Source organism: Neophocaena asiaeorientalis, unplaced genomic scaffold, assembly GCF_003031525.2.
Source record: "Neophocaena asiaeorientalis asiaeorientalis breed wild unplaced genomic scaffold, Neophocaena_asiaeorientalis_V1.1 scaffold122, whole genome shotgun sequence".
Classification (NCBI taxonomy): domain Eukaryota; kingdom Metazoa; phylum Chordata; class Mammalia; order Artiodactyla; family Phocoenidae; genus Neophocaena; species Neophocaena asiaeorientalis.
In genome coordinates this window covers 388,439-403,737 of record NW_020172725.1, presented here as the reverse complement: position 1 = coordinate 403,737, position 15,299 = coordinate 388,439, and the positions used below count along the sequence as shown (strand labels likewise).

The 15,299-nt window shown below is 43.0% G+C and overlaps 1 protein-coding gene and 1 long non-coding RNA gene across 5 annotated transcripts in view; one reads left to right on the top strand and one right to left on the bottom strand.

Annotated features, from left to right (window-relative positions):
* The window catches only part of LOC112396518 (uncharacterized), an 80,754-nt gene extending 67,919 nt beyond the window's left edge, over positions 1–12,835 (bottom strand). For both annotated transcript variants that reach the window (XR_003002584.1, XR_003002585.1), the window contains exon 1: positions 12,698–12,835. This is a non-coding gene — a long non-coding RNA (uncharacterized LOC112396518). The remainder of the gene's footprint in view (positions 1–12,697) is intronic.
* DUT (deoxyuridine triphosphatase) overlaps positions 12,344–15,299 on the top strand; it is an 11,925-nt gene continuing 8,969 nt past the window's right edge. The window contains exons 1-3 of one of the 3 annotated variants that reach the window (XM_024740287.1): positions 12,463–12,812; positions 13,237–13,317; positions 13,446–13,584. In XM_024740287.1, the coding sequence (XP_024596055.1) occupies positions 12,689–12,812; positions 13,237–13,317; positions 13,446–13,584 (344 nt within the window). In that variant the 5' untranslated portion in view covers positions 12,463–12,688. Of the gene's footprint in view, positions 12,440–12,462; positions 12,813–13,236; positions 13,318–13,445; positions 13,585–15,299 lie in introns of those variants that run through there. The other 2 variants (XM_024740286.1, XM_024740285.1) reach the window with 2 other exon arrangements.

Sequence of the window (15,299 nt, the reverse complement as noted above, 5' to 3'; positions counted from 1 at the left end):
TAGACCTAGAGTCTGTCATACAGAGTGAAGTAAGTCAGAAAGAAAAAGACAAATACCGTATGCTAACACATATATATGGAATTTAAGAAAAAAAAATGTCATGAAGAACCTAGGGGTAAGACAGGAATAAAGACGCAGACCTACTGGAGAACGGACTTGAGGATATGGGGAGGGGGAAGGGTGAGCTTTGACAGGGCGAGAGAGAGTCATGGACATATACACACTAACAAACGTAGTAAGGTAGATAGCTAGTGGGAAGCAGCCGCATGGCACAGGGATATTAGCTTGGTGCTTTGTGACAGCCTGGCGGGGTGGGATAGGGAGAGTGGGAGGGAGGGAGACGCAAGAGGGAAGACATATGGGAACATATGTATATGTATAACTGATTCACTTTGTTATAAAGCAGAAACTAACACACCATTGTAAAGCAATTATACCCCAATAAAGATGTTAAAAAAAAAAAAGTTTATGGTCTAGAAAGACAAGCAAAGAAGTATACAAAATAATTATGGATTGTGAAAAATAATGTGAAGGAAATAAAGAGGAAACTATGACACAGAATAATGCAGAAGGCAGTACTTACATAGGGTGTTCAGGGAGGGCATCTATGAAAATATATTTAAGGACGAGAGAGTGATGACAGTGTTGAACTCTACCTGACTTCTATGCTCCCAGAAAACAGTGATGGTTAAGAAATCTCCCCAGTCTTTTCTTCCCCAAATCCCCCACCCCTTTGTGTTCTAGAAAATGACTAACTGCAATGAACCACCATTCCCCACATGGCTTAGATAAGACTTGCTATCCACTCTTTCTCATGACTCCCACAAGATTTGTAGATGGCTCCCATTTTTACTGGTGACAAGGTTAGACCCAAACCATTCCTCTTTTGCCTGAATCTGTTGACATGGTCAGACAGTGACCCTCTTTCTTCTTTGTCTCATGAATAATTAGCCAAGATTAGAATTGTTTGTTCCCCTGAAACCAGCTAAGCATTTCCTGTTCCACTGAAACTTCCTCTGATTGAAAAAACAATCCCAACTAGAAATAACCCCACCTGTAACTTGTCTACTCCTCCCCATAAAAATCTAAGGCAAACCCCCTCTGCTGAGACACGCTGTAGTAGGCTGGAAAATGGCCCTCCAAGATACTCAGGTCCTAATCCCTGGAATCTATGAATATCTTACCTTATGCGGAAAAAGAGCTTTTGCAGATGTGATTAATGAGCTTGAGTTGGGACAATTATCCTGGATTATCTGGTTGGACCCTAAACAGAATCACAAGTATCCTTGTAAGAGGGGAGCAGGAGACTCGACCACAGATAAAAGAGAAGACAGCCATGTGATGGAAGCAGAGAGAAGCAGAGTCAGAGAAAAGATGCTCCATCACTGGTTTTGAAGATAGAGGAAGGGACCAGGAGACAAGGAATTCAGCTCTAGATGTGGGAAGAAGAAAGGGAACATATTCTCCCCTGGACCCTCCAGAGGCAGCACGGCCCTGCCAACACCCCGATTTTAGCCACATAAGATTCATTTTGGATTTCTGGCCCACACAACAATAATAGGATAACTTTCTATTGTTTAAAGCCGCTAATTTGCAATGATTTGTTACACCAACCATAGGAAACTTAATACATACTCTAATCTTCAGATCTGAGGTGCTTCCCTATTGCAATAGCCTGAATAAAATCCATCTCCTCACTTACTCATGTTTTTGTCTTTGACAGTGCTAACCATACGACGAACGGGGAGCAGAACACTCCAGGCAGAGTGACCAACATGGACAGAGGTCCTCAGGCCAAAGAGAAGTTGGTGGGTTCTAGAACCTGGGAGATGAGCGTGACTCAAGATGAAGTTGAATGTTAACAGTCTGACAGGGCCCTGGACCATGGCAGGGAATTTGGACTTTATTATATTTGTGATGAGAAACTTTTAGAAGATTTTGAGCCATAAAGAGTAGAAGTAGAAAGGTCAGTTAGTCGTCCCGGTAAGAAATGATGGTGGCCCCAGGATGTGGGAAGAATTTAGATATAGGGCTGGATGAGGCAGATTCTGTCTCTGTAAGGGTTGAAATATGAAACAGAGCTCAGTCAAATTAGAATAATTTGAGGAGTGTTTACTAAAGAGGGTATTTATAAAGGTTTGGCAAGATATGGGAAACCAAAACAACGAAGGAGAGTACAGTACCCTGAAGCTTATAACAAACAGTGCCAAGCCTGAAGGGAAAGGGGGAGAAAGCAGTTTCCAGAGCCTGGAAGAAAGGGCAACCATGACAAGAGCAGTGGTCTTCAGCGGAGAGATACAGCCATCCGGAGGGAACTCTGACCTTACCCTCCCCTCTCCCTCTGACCTCTTGCTGGGGCTCTCTATTGCCAAACCCAAATGCAAGCCAGAGAGCAAGAGAGCTCATTGGTTAAGTCCCTACAGGTCAGCCTTCCCAGGCAGGAAACAGGGTAGAAAGGGACAAGAGTGGATATGGAGGGAAAAAAGAAAGATAGGTGGTAGAGAGTTTAAATTAGCCCATTTATTAAAAGAAAATGTGGAGACCTGAATTTTCTACACTATTTCCTTAATACTCAGTTTCACCTACCCCATGCCGATAGGCACAAAAACAATGGCTTTCACCTTCCTGATTTTTCTTTGAACATTTACAACTGCTCTTTTGTCCTAAAGGCAATCCAGAAAGACCGTGATTAGAACACTTGCAAGGACTAATAATGTTATCCTCAAAGTTCAGTGAAAAACCTCTTTTGATAAAAGTGTAGAACTTAAGGAAATGTTGCTACTTGAAAACTGGATAATATTCACTTTATACTGAAGAGAATTGAGTTTATGCAGCCTGGTAAGTCAAGGTTGCTTCAGAGGAGTGGAATATTGAATCACCATTAAACCAAACCACAGAAAGCCTAATTCATACATCTCTCTGCATGGAGAGAGATGCATCTCTCTCCATTGTTTTGGTTTCCTTCTTTTTTTTTATTACTCTGGAAGATAATTCAATTTGCATTGCACATTCCCTCACAGAAATTTTGAATCTTATGAATATAAAAATCATGGACTTGGCCCAATGTTATTTTAATCAGTTTTTCTGTTTCCTAATTCAGGATTAACTTCCCAGGATATAGGCAGAGATTTAGTAGCAAGAGCGACAGTGCACACATTAAAATATGGAGAGCTTCAGCAGCAATTTGAGTTATGGTAATTACTGGGTTTGTTTACACAGACACAGATGAAAAGCATAACCTTTTTGTTCCTGTCTTTTTTTTTTTTTTAATTTGGAAAAATTGTGTGCTACCAACAGAAAAATCATACAACAGTTGTTTAATGTCATGGAGGAAATCAGGCGCAACCAATGAGACTGAGAAATAAAGATATCAAAACTCTCAGAGGTAGTGTCTTAGCTAGGCATCCTTTTTCCTGGAGCCACTCCCTGGGGTACAGAAAGGCTCTGGTGCTCACATTCTGCTCAGAATGACTGCCACACATTTGCCTGCACCCAAATCAACTACCCAGTGGGTCTCTACTAGCATACCGGTTCCAGTGTGGCCCCACCCCAACACTGACTTCTGCTTCCACAGTCTTTCTCCACATCCTGCTCCCTGGTCCCGTTTGCTCCCTCCAAGAAGTAAGCCTGACTGAGATGGGGCCCATGTGAGCGAAGAGGAGGAGAAGAAGGCAGATGGTTTCCAGCAACTGGGAGCCAACAGGAGAGGCACCAGTGCTCTCAGGGAATGTGAGAAAATAAGCCCATCCCTGGGAACATTTGGGAAAAAAACCAGGCCTGCTTTTGTAAGGCTTATTGGTTACAAATCTGGAAGCTTCCCCTAGACACCGTGCTTTCGTGAGAACCAGGCTGTCCCTCTTAGAGGCAGCAGGCAGACAGACTTTCACCCATCATAGAATGGTTGAAAGGGGTGAAATTACCCAAATGACTAGGCTTGATCTCAATATCTTCTTTTACCTCTTCTACCCCATTTCCATACCAAATTGACTATGGGCCATCAACCCAGCTAAAAGAGAAGGCCTATTGATTGCCTAAAATATCTGTTCTAGATGTTTTATGGTACACATAGTAATGGCACCCAAAGATATCTACACTTTGATCCCTGGAAAATGTGATTATGTTACTTTATATGGCAAAAGGGACTTTGCAGATGTCAGTAAGATTACTGACCTTGAGATAGAGGGATTATCCTGGATTATCTGGGTGGGCCAAATCTAATAACATGATTTCTTAAAAGTGGAGAAACTTTCCCAGCTATGATCAGAGAACCAGAAAGATGGCAGCATAAGGACTCAATCTGCTGTTGCTGCTTCTGCAGACAGAGGATGGTGGTCACAAGGCAGGGAATGTGGTCAGCTTCTGGAAGCTAGAAAAGGCAAGGAAATGGGTTCCCTCTTAGAGCTTCTAGAAAGGATTGCAGCCTTGCCAACACCTTGATTTTAGCCCTGTGAGACCCATGCCAGACTTCTGACACCTAAAGAACTGAAGATAATAAATTTGTATTGTTTAAGCCACTAAGGTTATTTGCTGTGGTCATTTGTTACAGCAGCAATGTAAAAACTTATACAGTCTTCCTCACCTCAAGCTTGGATTAGCACAATAGAAAATTTTTAATTTCTCCAGGCTCTCAAGTCTCTAGGTCATCTTAGAAACTGTTACTCACCAAACGCTTGTCCACTATTACACTACTCATTCGACTTCCCTGTTCAAGAGCCTACAAATGGCAATGTTTCCCAACTGAGCTCCCGTAAATATCAGAAGGTCTGAAGTGCCTCTTCTGGACCTGCCAAAGTTCAAAGTGGAAGGTTAATGAATACTGCTGAAAATGCCCTGAAAAGAGTCCTTGGAGAGACCGGTCAACAGGATTTTCCAGGGGCTTCATCACCAAACATGTTGAACAATAGGAATACACTGGTTGGTTTATAAAGTCTTGCAGCGTTTACCAGTTACACAGCCCTACTGATAAAATCAGTCAGTGTGCTGGGGTGAAACCATTTCTACGACTCTGGCCAGAGTGGACAATGCAACTAATCTTGAACCGGGGGCTAGTCAGTAGGGATGGTTACATGACAATATATTATATAGCTAATTTTCCAGTCCAATCAGATGCTCTTCGAAGGTGAAAGAGGGAGACATGATTTGAAAGAGATCATGTGAGCCAAGAAAGACAGTAGAAGTATAGAGCTGACTTAGTTCTCAGACAACTTTCCAGTTTAATCCATATAACCCTCCTTCCCCTAACCCTTTCCTCTTTTCCTAGCCTTGCAATTAAAATTGTCAAATATATCATTTCTTATTGCTGAAACTTTCACTTTACGTTCTATAGTAAATTTCAGCCTCTTAGTCCTATTTAACTTTTGGTAGAGCACCTTTTGTGACCTGCTTTAATGGCCTCCCTTTGGCTTAACCAAGAAACTAGCAGATATTCTGAATGATGCTTGGTCTGCAATTATTCTTGGTAAAATTATAGCTGCAAATTTATTGTTAAGAACAAAGGCCTTGGACCTGCCTCTATTTTTAAGGTAATGGAATCTCTATCAAAATGATCCTGAGTACAGTGATTTTGGTAAAATTCATAATATTGGTTAAATGTGAAGAAATTCTTTCTAACAAGTCTTGACCCCAGCAGATTCTCTAGAAATAAATTCCCTAAAGCGGTGGTCCTTAACTAAGTGTGGGCAACAAGAATCACCCTGTAGATCAAGAGTAGTCAGTTTGTAGTACGGTTTGGACATGTGCATCTGACCAGTCTTTCTAGATGATTCTCACGTGTACCCTGCTCTTAAGCCATCTGCTTTTATTTTCTTCCTGAAAAGTTGATGATGTTTTAAAATGAAATAACAATAGTCCTTCTCTGGGCTGTTATTTACAGAACTTTCACTTTCTGGTACTCCTATACAGAATGGCATAATTCAGAGTCAGCTTTTCATGATTATGTTAAGAGATTGGGTACTCAGTGCATAGTGAGAACTATAGTTCTGAGTTTGTATGTTAATTATTCTGATCCCCTTGATCTTTTCTGGCAGTAATTTGTGAGTTAGTCAAAAGTAGTTTTGTAGCAATAAATACCTGTTTTGTTGACTATCGGCTAGTTCCTTGTTTTTTAACAGCTGCTCACATTAGTGTCAACCTTCTGAGCTACTTATATGGTTAAGATCCATGTGCTGATTTTATGAAATTGAAAGGCTACATATATTTATCTGATCTCTGTGTTCTTCCCAAGAGCCTTGTAGGAGCATTCTTGTGGGTTTCACAAGTCATATGCTAGTTTACTGTTTTAAAATTGGGCTATAGATACTCCTGGGGGAACAAAAGACATCCCAGGAAGTATCTTGATGGCATTCTGGACCAAACAGTTTTAAAAGACTGAACTTCTAGATAGTGATACATATGTACTTTATACTGAAATTGATCTGCCTATATACTAGTTCTTTCCCATCTCCTTTATTATAATTGCCCTTTTACAAAAGCTAGGCATATGACTCACCAACTTCAGGCTAACTGGTGCTTTTCCTTGGTGTAAAAAACTCTGGGCTTGAAACAAAGGAGAACTTCTAAATTTTTGGTACCAGAACCCAAAGTATAGCTTCTGTCATTTTGGGGCTTGCACATATTTCTAGCCAACATGAAGTGTGGCAATGATAAACGAGTTATTTTTGCCCATGTTGGGATGTTCTAAATTCAGCTACAGGATTGTGCAGTTATGGGGAATTATGATATTTTCCCATTAATATTCTCACTGCTTCCATTCCTGAATGATTGTCAAAGAATGAACTACCCCTGAAGAAGAGTTCAAGAGTTTTGTTTAAACCAGCGGTCCCCAACCTTTTTGGCAAAAGGGACCAGTTTCACGGAAGACAATTTTTCCACAGACCGGGGTGAGGGGAGGGATGGTTTCGGGATGATCCAAGCGCATTACATTTATTGTACACTTTATTTGTATTCTTAGTACATTGTAATATATAATGAAATAATTATACAGCTCACTATAATGCAGAATCAGTGGGAGCCCTGAGCTTGTTTTCACTTGCCACTCACTGATAGGGTTTTGCTGTGAGCCTGCAATTTATTTATTATGGTCTCTGTGCAGTCAAACGTCTCTGCTAATCTGTATTTGCAGCCACTCCCCAGCCCTAGCATCACTGCCTCAGCTCCACCTCAGATCATCAGGCATTAGATTCTCATAGGAGTGCGCAGCCTAGATCCCTTGCATGAGCAGTTCACAGTAGGGTTCGTGCTCCTGTAAGAACCTAAGAATCTAAAGCCACCGCTGATCTGACAGGAGGCAGAGCTCAGGCGTTAATGCGAGTGATGGGGAGCCGCTGTAAATACAGATGAAGCTTCGCTCACTAGCCCACTGCTCACCTCCTGCTGTGCGGCCCAGTTCCTAACAGGCCACACAGTTAGCCTGGGGGTTGGGGACCCTTAGTTTAAACTGACAAAAACTGAGAAAGTTCACCTACTGAAAAACCTCTCCATAGAAAGTCTGAGCAAAAGGACACTAATCTGAGATGGAGGTTTGAGGTGCAGAAAGAAAAACAAAGAAAATGATAAAAGTCTGGGCAAACATTTTTTTAAATGACTGAAAAAAATAGTAATAATAATGCTTATTGGGATTTAAGAAAAGATATGTTTAAAATACCAGGAGGAGGAACCAAGATGGCAGAGTAGAAGGAAGTGTTCTCACTCCCTCTTGCAAGAACACCAGAATCACAACTAGCTGCTGGACAATCATCAACAGGAAGACACTGGAACTCACCAAAAAAAGATACCCCACATCCAAAGACAAAGGAGAAGCCACAATGAGACAGTAGGAGGGGTGCAATCACAGTAAAATCAAATCCCACGACTGTTGGGTGGGTGACTCACAGACTGGCGAACACTTATACAACAGAAGTCCACCCACTGGAGTGAAGTTTCTGAGCCCCACGTCAGGCTTCCCAACCTGGGGGTCCAGCAACAGGAGGAGGAATTCCTAGAGAGTCAGACTATGAAGCCTAGTGGGAATTGATTGCAGGACTTTGACAGGACTGTGGGAAACAGAGACTCCACTTTTGGGGGGCACACACAAAGTAGTGTGTGCATCGGGACCCAAGGGAAGGAGCAGTGACCCCAGGGGAGACTGAACGAGACCTACCGGCTAGTATTGGAGGGTCTCCTGCAGAGGTGGGGGGTGGCTCTGTTTCACCATAGGGACAAGGACACTGGCAGCAGAAGTTCTGGGAAGTACTCCTTGGCATGAGCCCTCCCAGACTCTGTCATTAGCCCCACCAAAGAGCCCAGGTAGGCTTCAGTGTTGGTTTGCCTCAGGCCAAACAACCAACAGAGGGGGAACCCAGCCCCACCCATCAACAGTCTAGTGGACTAATTGCACTGGGCAACTGGGATTGACATGTATACACTGATGTGTATAAAATTGATGACTAATAAGAACCTGCAGTATAAAACAAACAAAAAAAACAAGTAGTACTAAATTTTCTTTGGATTATTTGTATGGAAATATGTTAATATAAATGTTTCAGACATTACATGAAATTTCTAAAAATCTTATATGTTCTGGTATAATGTTATAAGTCATAATTGTAGTTATTATTTTAAAATGTATATGTCAGAAATAACTAAAAAAAAAAAATGTTTAAAATACTAGACAATAATAGTATATATGCCAAAAGAAAAATTAACGGAGTCAAAGCATTCTAAGGTCCTTATGTTATCCAGAAGAAAGATAATAATTTTGTTTTAGATCTTTGAAACTCATGAATTAAGCATGTGTGTTTTAATTTATCTGAAACAACAGAATCAGAGAGTAAAACTTCTAAATTAATAGAGGGAAAAAATAAAATAATTAAATTAATTTAAAGAAAATTAATAATAAAATTTAAAAGGCACAAGGGGTAAAAACAAACAGAGAACATATGAAAGGAGCCCAAATTAGGATAGATTTGAATCTAGTATGGAGTTTACATGCTAGTGGAAGAAACATACAAGTGAAATGAATAAATATGTACATAATTTCATGTAGTATTGTGCTATGAAGAAAAATCAAATAGGGTAAAGCATTAGGTGTTGCTTAGAAGAAAACTATTTTTAGATAAGGGAAGATCTGAGAGAAAAGGGGAGGAAGCAAGATTCTAAGGCTTTTTATCTTGAGCCAGAGAAAAGGTTGAAAAGAGAAGAGACAGAAAAGAGACAGGTGATGTGGGAGACAGAGAAGAGACAGGTGATGTGGGAGGAAAACCAGAGTATGTCCCGGTGAAGAAATGTTTGAACAAGGAGGCCACGGTCAACTGTGAAACGAAGAATGTCTGGTTAATTTTCTACACACATCTTTCCCAGACCTGGAGAACAAGGGCCAGGCTCAGTATTAAGAAGAGTTGTCATAGTCTCATTAGGCATATATAAATCCAGAGAGTGGCTAAGTGCAAGGACTCTGAAGCCAGACCACCTGAAGTTGACTCTTGGCTCCATCTCTTTCTGGTTGTGAGCTGTGTGGTCTTAGGCAAATTATTTGACCTCTCTGTGCTTTGGTTTCCCCATCTGTATGATGGGGATAGTAATAGCACTTGTTTTCTCTGTTTGTTGTGATTAAATGAGTTAATATTTATAAAGCACTTAGAATATACCTGGAATATAAAGTAATCACCATGTACGTCCTTGTTAAAAAGAGAAAAATCCCTAAAATGGCAAAGATAGGAAGGACAACTTTGCTTGAAAGTACAGACTTGCATTCTCAGTAGGTTCTCTGGCACAAGATTTAAGTAATTAAATTATCAGCATGACTGATAGGATAATTATATTCTGATCAATATACAGCACGAAATAAACATGTCTGGTTCTTCTTTACTGTAGTATCTTGAATTTAAGGTGTATTTTCATATAAAATTATATTTCAGTGTCATAAGGAATATTCTTTAAACGCTTAGTGGTTCAGACCCCTAACCTGTTACTCTTTTCCAGCTGGATTATTCCCTCTTCTCTTTTCAATCTAAAATAAACTCAGATGAAAAGTGACAACAATATAATTTTCAGTCTCCACATTAATAGAATAGCTTAATACTTTCTTGGTGTTAGCTATTGTAAGGAGCCAAACAAAACATTTCCAGTGTAAAATACTGAAGTAGGTGCTTCAAAGCATTCATAAAAGTTTATGACTTTTACTAATGTGAAAGATAAATGCATGTAGTTGAGATGATTACACAAGGGGAGTATATAGCTAATGAATGATATGGTAAGTGTTATAAAAGATAAGGCAGATCTCACTACTGGTTCTAAGAAGTTTCACGAATGAAGCTCACTTCATTCGTTGGTCTGGGTAAAGGAGTCATTACAGTCACTACATTTTAGGATATGCAAGGATTCAAACTATCTTTAATGCAAACTTCCTTAGGAAATTACTAGAGAAAGTACTTCAGCAAAATGAGGAAGTAAACTAAAAGGAAGATACTAGATCCATAAAACCAGGGCTCCAACATAAGATAGGGGCAAAGGGAAGTCCCAGGATAACAGTTATTCAGCAGGACTAGAGGGTCACTTGCACAGACCAGAGCAAAAGAATAGAGGAGTGAGGGAGGGAAAATCTGAACTGATAGGGGATTTAAGTTTCAGTGTTTCATTTGATGTGATAGATGTTTAAGGTATAGGATCCCTGGAACATTTGGAGAAAACAAGCAATGGGTGAATGAAAAACACCATCACCAATAAAAATAGAAAAATAAGGCAGTTATAAACTTGAGGGGGACAGGTGTAAAAAACCGAAATACTCCTATCATATTACTCACCTCTGAAGTCACTATTTAACAGCCATGATAAAGTAAATACTAACTGCTGACTTACACAAAAAATTGTTACAAAACTATTGGCAGAATGGGGTGGAGAGGGGGTTAAGAGACTTAATCCTCAACCACTCTAATTCAGAAGGTCATTTCTATGCCATTAAAAAAATAAATAGCAACATAAAATTTAGAAACAGGGAGGTAGATTCCAATAGAAAGAGCCAAAAAAAGTTGGAAGTATTGCCCCTGAGGAGTGAGAGTTGAGGGAGGGTGTTTGTGGAGGGGTTAGGAAGGGATTGATGTTTTTCAGTGTAGACCTTGAAAAAGCATTATATGGAACAAACTTCTGATTAAAAATTAAAGGAATGGGTGGAAAAATCAGAAGACTTTGAGATCATATGCAGGGTCCCAATGGAATAGCAATGAGATCTCTTATCATTCATTCATTCATACAACAAATAGTTATCAAGCACATTCTGAGCCAGGCACTAAGCTAGGCCCCGGGAGTACAATGGTGAACGAAGACACATTTGGTCCCTGCCCTCATGGAGCTTCTGTCTACTAGAGCAAATAGACAATGAACAAGAAAATAAATACATAGAAGAGATACAGACTGTAGTAACAAGTGGTGTGAATAGAAAAAAACTGATTGTGTGCTAGAAAATGGTGGTGAGGGAAACAAAGGGCAGCTACTTCAGTTGTTTGTCAGGGAAGGTCTTTCCGAGATGAGCGAGACTTGAAACACATGGAGCATAAATCAAGGAAGGATGTGTATAGACTCCCAGGCAGGAAAGGCTGGTGGGTCTAGAAACTGTTAGAATGCCGCTGTGGCCAGGAGCAACAGGGGTGAGCCAGAAGGCTCTAAAGAAGGTTGAAGAGGAGGGCCCAGATCACCTTGCTATAGGTATAAATCTGGGGAGTCCTCAGAGTACAGATATTTAAAGCCATGGGTGAAAAGTGTAAATAAAGCATTCCTCGCCCAGAGGAATTCCAGCATTTAAGAGGAAGAGCCAGTAAAGGAGACCGAAAAGGTGGGGTCTGTAAGGAAAGGCACAGCCAGGAAGTCTGAAAACTTCCCCAACAATTCCCTAATATTTTTATTGGTCATTTTCCTAAAACTGCCCTATAGTTTGCATTTCTGTTGACAAAATGCATTACAATTTAGTTTTGAGATTTTAGCGTCAGTTCCAGAGGTATGTGGAGATACTCGTATCCTAGAAAAATCAATTTACAATTATCTGAAAAGTTATTTACTCATCCCCACTGTAAATTATACCAGTGTGGCCCGGAACTTTTGTTCGAATCAGTTACAGGGGTCTTCCTCTCTGCTCTTGTGGGGTCATCCGAAAGAGTGCTAGGATTTCAACCGAGATGTCCCTGTGGTTTATCCTCAAGACTGTGTCCCCCGCCCCCTTTGAGAATAAACAACACTCCACAACACTCCAGCTTGTACTCTTCAGTGTTGGAGGGAAATCGAACTCGCTGCCTTGCCCACCGCCTAGGGCGCAGCACTGAGCGGTGACCGTCACGGGCATCGTGATGCGGTTGCGTCGCCTTTGGGGCCCCTGAGATTAGAAGCCAGCGAGTCATGGCCGCGGGCTGCACCGTCCCAGGTAAATCGACAGAGCGCTGGGCCCGGACCTCGGAAAACCAGCGCCAGATGAAAGGTGAGAGTCGACAGAGGGAGGCAGAGGCAGCCGGAGGCAGCAGCGAAATTCAGGACGCCGAGTGCACAGCTTTCCGGGAGGACCCGGGCCTACCCCCGCCCGAGGACTGTTGATGCGCCGCCTCCGTGCGCCCCTCGTCAAACGGCGGCGGTTACTGCTTCCGAGGTCATTTGACTGGGACGCGTCTTTCGGTGCAGACTTGGCGCGCGCCTGCAGTAGCGGCACCAACCTGCGCCCAAACTCGGGCAAATGACTTACCTCTGCCCTCGCCCAGTGCTCGGCTACCATTTCCTTCCGTCTTTGCTCCGCTCTGTGTTTAACGGCGCGCGCCAGGCGAGACCGAGAACGGAGGCCGCAGGGCCCTCCTGGCCAGGTTCGTCCCTCGATCCCACCCCGCAGGGGAGACGTGTAGCTCCCGGCGCTCCGGCCGCTGACCAGCGCCCGCAGTCTGAGCCGAGGTTGCCGCAGCGCCAGTAATGTCGGGGCCCAGGCTGGAAGGACACGGCGTGGAGAGGCTGGGTGCCGGCCGGCTGACCCCGCGCCCGTCCCCTGGCCGCAGATGGGGCGGGCCAACAGGCAGGGCCCGAGGAAGCCCTTGGGCTTTGGGCGTTGGGGGGGGGAGTGGGAGGGACCGCAGCCCTAGCGGCGCGGGAGCGAGTTCATTCGCGTCCCCTCATGGGGAAGCGAAGTGGTTTTCTATTTTGGGGTGAGGGCAAGGCCAGAGAAGCTGCCACTAACTTTGGATCCATGCGTTGAGTTTGGAAAGCTTGAAAAGGCTTACTACTTTCTGTTCCCAGATCTTTTCCGAGGAGGATTTCCAGCCCCAAATTTGAGACCCATCTCCCCTCTCAGCCAGAACCGTGGGCTGGGCCGGGGGGGTAGGGAGGGCGGGGCGGGGAGTTGTTGGCGGGAAGTTTAGAACTGGCGCGCTGCGCTCACCCTGCTGTCTCTTGTTCCGCCTGGTCCTTTGTGTTCACGTTCTGCCCTGCCATGCCCTGCTCTCAAGAGGCGCAAATCATCTCCCCCAGCAAACGGGCCCGGCCTAAGGAGGAGGGCGGCATGCGGCTCCGCTTTGTCCGGCTTTCGGAGCACGCCACCGCTCCGACCAAGGGGTCCGAGCGCGCCGCGGGCTATGACCTATACAGGTGAGTGGGCACTCTGTCCGCCCGCGTACACGAGGAAGGCCGGCCGGAGCGAAGAGGCTGAGAGGGCCGCCTTCTGTCCCGTCATCCTTATCTCTCGCGGAGAAGTCCCAGTTCCTGAGGTATAGTGCTCTCAGCTTAGCTTACATTCCAGCCCGCTGCTGCCAAAGCTTGAAACAGCCGCTTAAAAGTACAGAAACAGGGCTTCCCTGGTGGTCTCCAGACGCGCAGGCTCAGCGGCCATGGCTCACGGGCCCAGCCGCTCCGCGGCGTGTGGGATCCTCCCGGACCGGCAATGAACTGCGTCCCCTGCATCAGCAGGCGGACTCCCAACCACTGCGCCACCAGGGAAGCCCTCTGCCTTTTTTTAATGTTGAAAATTTTAGCTTTCCTCTTTAGCATAAATTAAATACGGATTTGGGCAGAGTGTGGAGTGGTAAATACCAGTGAATGTCCGCCCAGGTGTTATTTATTTTGCAACATTTATTGCGCCCTTTCTAAGTGGAAAGTAGAGATGAAGAAGGCCCACTTTGGCCTTCAAGGAGTGGCCTGAGAATGATGCTGTGCTCAGTAGAAAGAAAAGCCACGGTAGGAGCCTAGGTTCTTAGGTAATAAGGTAGCTAAGAAAGATTAATGAAAGTTGCTTCTACCTTTAAGGGTTAGTAACATTTCTCTATATGTCCATATTTAGGTTCACTCCAAGGACTGGAAATTTCCAAAAGGGTCCAAATATGAAAAGCAGGGATGTTGGTAATACTACCATCTTCTCTCTTGTACAGCACTTTTTACCTGTACTAAAAACTGCCACATGTGCTATTGTATTTAATACTCAACAACAATCCTGAAGTAGATGAGTGGTACTTTTTACAGATGTGGGAGTTCGTGAAGAGATGAATTAATTGCCCAAGGGCTTGAATATGATAGAATTTTTGACCCTGAATTCAGTGCTTTTTTTTTTTTTCCACTTGACTACTGTCCCCAGTTCTTAGAACCATTAAGGTAGGTCAAAAGTGATATTGGGGAGGAGGGAGTGTTGATTACGTGACTAAATCCCAAGCCTTAGGATTTATTTTAAAGCATCCCAGATAATTCTAATGTGAGAACCACTGGTCTAAGTCATAAGTACCACAGAAGGGAAGAAAGGAGTATGTGATGATAGTGGGAGAAAAGAAGGAAAAAGAAAAGTGAGGTATAGACTGTTGTGGCTGAAAGCTGTAGTCCTTTATTTTCATGAATAAAAGTAGAGTGATATACATTGACTACACCATATCTGGGCGCTGTTGTGAGTCTTAGGAGAGACTTCGATTTAAGATACTTTGTAAGCATCCTCCTAACACAGGTGACTTTCTGTATACTGAAATAGACATGGAAATATCTCTTCGATAAATTAGAGTTTTAACTATTTCAAGAGAGGAAATTCCAGTGAAAGAAGTAAAAATATAGCACCACTTTACCAGTTTTAATTAAGGGCTCAAAAGTAACTTCCAGTTCTGCTTATTGTAAAATCTCTTAAATTTCTATCAAGGAGAGGGCTACAGTAATAACAAAGTAGCAGTATTTGGTGGGTGGACCTTAGAGAATCAGTTCCTCAGTAGTGTCCATCTCCAGGGCCTGTTCACAGTGGTCAGCTCTCCCCCTCAGCCAGTGAAGTTCATGGCCACCGCTTGGTAAGCTTGGTAAACTACCAAGACCAGAACAGATGCAACACAGATGAACAA